We start from the raw sequence: 7,060 nt of genomic DNA on the forward strand, positions 1-7,060 counted from the left end.
ACTACTGATGGGGGGAACGATGATGATTTGTTTAAGGATTTAGACTAGTTTCCTTTTCTTATTAGCCCATCGTGGCCTTCTTTGTATTAACTTATCATACTGTGACTTTGTTACCCTTTGGGGTTTTATTTATGTTATTTTCTTTGCTTCATATGCTTTTTGATTGATTAGTAATCTGAACCACGCAGTTCTAAGAGTCATGCATTGAATAAGACTGAAAATGATTTGAACCACACAGTTCTATGAGTCATGCATTGAATAATGGAAATAGGACTGAAAAACAGATGGATATGACAGACTTGTAAATGCTGCTCATGGCATTCCTATCATAGAAGAATTCCTGAATTTCTCTTTCTTTTGTTATTTATTACTCTATTCATCAAAGCACGAATTTTGCTAAGTAAACAAAACATTATCATAACTTGGCTCTTCAAAGTTTGAAATAATTTCAACTTCAGAAGCTTCCACCTTCCTTAGGACCAAGTCTCCTTGCTTTAATAATCTCTCTTTCACCCTCAGGTTGTAATAAAAATAGGCTTTTTTCTGATATTCCACAATCATTGCGTGCACCGCATCTCGTACTTCATCTATTAAATACAGGGCTAATCTTTTCCCCTCCTCATTTTCCTCAACGTTGAACGCTTGGATCCTTGGAGACGAATGTGATATTTCCACTAGTACAACTGCTTCTGCTCCATATGCTAACATGAAGGGCGTTGCTCCCGTTGTGACTCTACATGTAGTTCTGGAAGACCAAAGTATTGGCAGTATTTCATCCACCCAATTATTTCTGTACTTTTCAATCCTTTTCTTTAACCCATCCAAAATGATCTGATTCGTAACCTCTGCTTTCCCATTAGCTTGAGGGCGAGCAACATAAGTGAATCTCAAGTCAATTTCGTTCTCTTTACAATACTTCCTGAACTCTTCATTATTGAATTATGTTCCATTGTCAGTCACCAAGATTCAGGGAATCCCGTACGTGCACATAATATTCTCCCACAAGAACTGAGCGACTTGCTTAGTCGTAATCTTTGCCAGGGGTTTGGTTTCAACCCCCTTGGTAAATTAATCATTCGCTACAATCAAGAACTTCCTTTGAGTGGTGGCCATGGGGAAGGTCCGAAAATATCCATTACCCACAGAGCAAATGGGATTGGGGAATTTATGGAAGTGAGCATTTCGGGAGGTTCCCTTACCACAGGGGCATATTTCTGACAATGATCACATCTCTTCACATATCCTTTGGCGTCTGCCATCATTTCTGGCCAATAAAAGCCTAAGAGGGTAATTTTGTGGGCTAAGGCCCTGCCCCCCAAGTGTTGGCCACATATACCCTCATGTACTTCCTCCAAAGCAAGTTGAGCCTCATCTGGCCTGAGATATCTTAAATAAGGAACTATAAAAGATCTCTTATAAAGAATCCTATCAATTAGAGAGTATCTTAGAGATCATACAGACAACTTTCTTGCTTCCACTGCATCACTGGGAAGCCATCTGGTTTGCAGATGAGCCTTAATAAGATCAATACATGACCCTTCAAGTCCTCTAGGGGCAATTATTTTGACGTCTAAGCTCCGTGTTTTCAAAACGCGAAAGTACACGCTGCCAGAGCTTTCTTCTATTTCTGATGAGGCAAATTTGGATAATGCATCGGTCTTAGCATTTTCTTCCCTTGGAATATGTTCAACATGTCATTCGTCGAACTGGGTCATCACGGCCCTCACTAGGCGTACATATTTTGCCATGGTTTCATCTCTTGCCTCAAACTCCCCCTTGACCTGGGATACCACCAGCTTTGAATCCCCACAAACTTTCAAGTTTTTGACTCTCAACGTCCCTGTCAGGCCAAGACCGGCTATTAGAGCTTCATACTCGACTTCATTATTGGTGGTTGGAAAATCTAACTTCATAGCATATTGAATCAAAATTCCATCGGGGCTTTGCAAAACTAACCCAGCTCTACTGGAATTTGTTTTTAATGCTTCATCAAAATAGAGAACCCAGAATTCCTTGGCCTTGGTCCGTTCTCCTCAATTTTCCTCTTTTTCCTTCATGTCCAGAGGTTCTGTATCTCCCTGCCCCCTGACTTCTTGGTTAGGGATGATACATTCAACCACGAAGTCATCCAAGGCATGGGCTTTTATCGTCGTTCGTGGCTTATACTTTATGTTGAATTCTCCGAACTCAATTTGCCCATTTAAACAACCTCTCACTGGCTTTAGGACTGTGGATAATATTTCTGAAAGGCTGATTCATTAGCACCTCAATCGTATGAGCTTGAAAGTAAGGACGCAACTTCCTTGAGGCCATCACCAGAGCTAAAGAAAACTTTTAAATAATCGAATAATTTAACTCAACTCCATGCAAAATCTTACTGACATAGTATATAGGTTTTTGGACTCTAAGTTCCTCCTTAACCAATACAACGCTCAATGCATTTTCTGAAATGGCCAAATATAAGTACAAGATCTCGTTCAGGTCTGGTTTGGCCAACAACGGGGCTTGGACCATGTATTTCTTCAACCATTCGAATGCTTCTTGACTTTCCTCAGTCCATATGAAATCTTTTATTTTCTTCAGGGATTTGAAGAATGGCAGGCACTTGTCTCCAGATTTGGAGATAAATCATCCTAAGGCAGCAACCCTTCCGGTGGGCTTTTGAACATCTTTGATAGTCTTTGGAGGTTCCATGTCCAAAATGGTCTTTATCTTATCAGGATTTTCCTCGATTCCCCTCTTGGAGACCATCAATCCCAAGAACTATCTTGATCCCACTCTGAAAGCACACTTTGCATGATTTAACATCATTTTATGGTATCTCAGGACCTTAAAGGCTTCCCTCAAATGGGTTATGTGGTCATCTACATATACTTCCATGGTTTTCCCAATAAGATCTTTAAAAAAAATTCACCAAACTTTGATAGGTGGCTCCTGCATTTTTGAGACCAAACGCCATAACAAGATAACAAAAAATACCAAAGTTAGTGATGAATGATACCTTTGGGATATCATCCTTATGCATCTTGATCTGATTGTATCCACTGAAACCATCCATAAAACTCAGCATCTCGTGACCAGTGGTCGCATCTATCAATGTATCTATCCTTGGCAGCGGGAAACAATCCTTTGGGCATGCATCATTCAGATCAGTGAAATCCACGCACATTATCCATTTTCCATTAGCCTTCTTTACAATTATAGGGTTTGCTAACCACTCCAGAAATTAAATCTCTTCAATGAAACCAGCCTCTAAGAGCTTCTCTACCTCTTGTTTGATTGCCTCCTACCTTTCAGGGGCAAAACTCCTTTTCTTTTGCTTCATGGTCTTTCGATTCGGATCTACGTTCCATTTGTGAGTGATCAGTTCCGGGTCTATGCTAGGCATATTAGCTGCTGACCAGGAAAATACATCACTATTTTCTTGTAAAAACCTCACCAACTTTCCTCTAAGGGGCTCCTCTAGTGATTCCCCAATGAAAGTTACTTTCTCAGGATCCTCGGGAGCCAAAGGGATCAGAATCAAGTCTTCTTCTGGATTCCCTCTATTCTCAGTCATTCTCACGAATATCCAGATCTTCAGTAGGCAAAACCTGCCCTGCAACTCCATCAGCCCTATGGGAGGCTACATAACAACTCCTTGCCATCTTTTGATCTCCTCTCTCTTCTCCAATCCCGTTCCGGGTGGGAAACTTTATCACTTAATGGTAAGAAGAGGGAACTGCCTTAAAAGTATGTATTCTCGTTCTTCACATGATTGAATTGTAAGTTGATCCGGCCTTTACCACTACAAAGTCCAACATATGTATTGCTTGTCTTGGTTCCTGACCTATAGTCAGAGGTAACTTAATTATCCATTCTACGGGGCACTCGACTCCGACGAAACCATATATTGGCATATCAGTGTGGTTAATTGAGAATCATTGTAACCCATTCTTATAAAGGTATCATGGAGTAGAATGTCCACCGAGGCTCCATTGTCTGCAAGAACTCTCTTTACTGGGTTGTTCCCTATTATCGGTGTTATGACCAGAAGATCGTTGTTAGGAATATGTTGTGAACTTGATGATAAGTTAAACAAAATACCTTAGTAGATTTAACTTAGTGAATTTTGTAGCTCTCGGCGGATGTTCTATTACAGTCCCGACGGATGAACTTTATAGTCCCGATGGATGATAATTTGACATCCATCGAGAGTGTAGCTTATGTAACAAATAAGTACTACATCACACTTCTGTAAATAACATGTTTTAGTCTAGTAGATTATGTAGTATTCTCCAAGTCATGTTGCCTAATAAATAGATATGCAGAATAGGCTGGCTAATTGTAAATATGAGATATCTTATAATTATGTATAAGTGAAATAGAGTCAAGTGACAGATAGACTCCCGACGGATGATCTACAAGACTCCCAACGGATAATCAACAAGACTCCCGACGAATGACCAATATAGTCCCGGCGGATAATCAAATTCAAAATAGCTGTTCATAGTGACAACACAGTCACATGCGTCGGGTGTTTGTAAAAGGAATGTGGCAGCCTGTTAAGCAGGATTTTGAGAACAAAGAAGCATTACCATTTCCATGCAAATGTGAAGATTTTCAAAGTTGTTGGAATAGAGTTGTGAAGTAGCATGGAGTTAGACTAGATATATTTTTGTTTTATTATCTTGTCTTACTGTCATGTAACTTGGTTATATATAAACTAAGTGTAGCAAGTAGAACCATCAACGAAGTAAGCTTATTTCAGAAAAACATATCAAGCTATATTCTGTTAGAATTTCTATGTAGTTTTGTTTGTTCAACCAGTAAAGCAGTTGTGTGCTATTCAAAGCATCACAGACTTCTCAATATGATATATATATATATGGCGGATACTTTCAAATCCACCAGAAAGTTTTAAAGCTTGTGTTTTATTACTTAGTGTTTTGATTTCTATTGTTCTTTTATTCCGCCTTACTGTCAATCAAACACTGTTATATATATTAAGTTAGAACATTTTCAGAATCTCAAAAAGAAGCCAGAATTACATTCAACCCCTCCTTCTGTAATTCTTGTTTTATTGTTAGGTAATAGCAATTGGTATAAGAGCAAGCTCTTGAAGTACAAAGAGTGTAAAGATCACAACAAACAACAAGATGAATAAAAAGGATGTTAGAGTAAAGATCCCATTTCTGGAAAAAGATAATTATTACCACTGGAAGGTGAAGATGCACTTATATCTTCTTTACCAAGATGAGGCCTATGTAGGACTGCATAGAGAGAGGTCCTCATGTACCTATGAGAGTTGCAACTGGCAATGAACCATATGTTCCAAAACCTAGGCATGAATGGTCAGATCCTAATATTGAACAAGTCAAGAAGGATAAGAAGGCCATGAACATATTATTCAATGGTGTTGATGGTTATATGTTTGATAACATCATTAACTGTAAAACAACCAAAGAGGTTTCGGACACAATACAGATTATCAGTGATGGTACTGAGCAAGTAAGGGAGAACAAGATGCAGCTTCTGATTAAGCAATATGAGCATTTCCACTGTGAGTCACTCACTGATATATTTAGTAGATTTCAAAAGTTACTAAATGCTCTAAAGCTGCATGGAAGAGTCTATCAAACAAAAGACTCTAACCTCAAGTTCCTTAGATCTCTCCCAATGGAGTGGAAGCCAATGATAGTCTCATTGAGAAATTCTCAGGATTACAAGGAATTCACCTGGGAGAGACTGTATGGCATCCTGAAAACCTATGAGCTTGAAATAGAGCAAGATGAAAGTATGGAGAAAGGAAGGAAGAAAGGAGGATCCATAGCACTAGTTGCTGAGTTAGAGAAGGAGAAAGAGATAAAGGTGAAAGTTGTTGAGTCTACATTAAATGTCTGTGAAAGCAAGGGTAAAGGGCTGGTAGCTGAGAATGGAGATCAGTTGAGCCAAGATGACATGGATGATAGTAATGAGCATCTAGCATTTTTATCCAGGGGATTTTCCAAGCTCAAATTTAAGAAGAATTTTAGAGCAGCCAAGCCAAATAGAAACATGGTTGATTAGTCAAAATTCAAGTATTTCAAATGTGGTTTGGAAAATCATTTTTCTAGTGAGTGTAGAAAGTCTGATTCAATCAAAAAGAAGTTTGATCCTGTTGATTATAAACAGAAATACTTTGAGTTGCTCAAACAAAAGGAAAGGGCTTTCATCACACAGGAGAATGACTGGGTTGTAGATGGATTGGATGAAGATGAAGAAACAAGCTATGTCAATTTAGCCCTAATGGCCAAATCATATGAAATAGAGACCAGTTCTTCAAGAAATCAGGTAATCACCACTAATCTAGCACATTTAACCAAAAATGAGTGTAATGCTGCAATAAATGACATGTCTACAGAATTATATCACCTGCGTGTTTCACTTAAGTCTTTCACTAAGGAAAATGCTAAAATAAAAGAGAACAATTTATTTTTAAGTGAGAGGAATAATGTGCTTGAGTCTCAATTTATTGAATTTGAAAAATTGAGAATTGAGTGTAAAATTGCTAAAGATGAATTAACTGAGTCCTTGAAGAAAGAATAGATTTTAAGGAAACAGCTTGAGAGAGAACAGGAAGTAATTAAAGCATAAAAATCATCTAGAGATGTTCATGCTCAAATTACTAAATTTCAAGGTATAGAATCCTTTTGTGCTGCAGCCTGGAAAAAGAGCCAAGAGAAGCTTGACTCCAATCTGGTTGAAGGACTCTTTACAGATGTGGACTCGACGGATGATGAAATTATCCGTCGGATAATCAAAAGGATTATCCGTCGAGAGACAAGAAGCCACATCTGTCGGCTATGAGTAAACCAGTTAGTAAATATAAGTTAGTTAAATTGATTGAGAAATATGGATCAGTTTCTAAAAACCGTGTTTCAGGAGAATCAAGTCAAGTTACAAAAGGAAAGAAAGTTAATGTTGGGCATCTTTCTATCAAGCAATTGAATGACAGATTAGAAAAGATTGAGGTTAAAACAGAATCCATAAAGAAAAATAATAGGATTTGGAAAGTAGGAATTAACAAAAATAACAACTA

General features: G+C 38.2%; 1 protein-coding gene across 1 annotated transcript; it reads right to left on the minus strand.

Moving 5' to 3' along the window:
• Nucleotides 1–396: 396 nt before the first annotated feature.
• LOC141680137 (uncharacterized) lies at nt 397–1,259 on the minus strand. Its single transcript, XM_074486442.1, has 2 exons — nt 1,094–1,259; nt 397–926 (listed from the first exon to the last, which is right to left on the minus strand). The coding sequence occupies exons 1-2, from the start codon at nt 1,257–1,259 to the stop codon at nt 397–399; spliced, it is 696 nt and encodes a 231-aa protein (XP_074342543.1).
• Between the last annotated feature and the right edge of the window lie 5,801 nt (nt 1,260–7,060).

This window comes from Apium graveolens, chromosome 8 (assembly GCF_009905375.1).
Source record: "Apium graveolens cultivar Ventura chromosome 8, ASM990537v1, whole genome shotgun sequence".
In the NCBI taxonomy this organism is placed as follows: Eukaryota; Viridiplantae; Streptophyta; class Magnoliopsida; order Apiales; family Apiaceae; genus Apium; species Apium graveolens.

What these genes read in the sequence shown, in the direction of transcription:
- LOC141680137 (XM_074486442.1), bottom strand. Translation starts at nt 1,259, where the DNA reads ATGGCAGACGCCAAAGGATATGTGAAGAGATGTGATCATTGTCAGAAA. An exon ending in ATGGCCACCACTCAAAGGAA is followed by an intron (nt 927 to 1,093) that starts GTTCTTGATTGT and finishes TCAATAATGAAG; the next exon opens with AGTTCAGGAAGTATTGTAAA.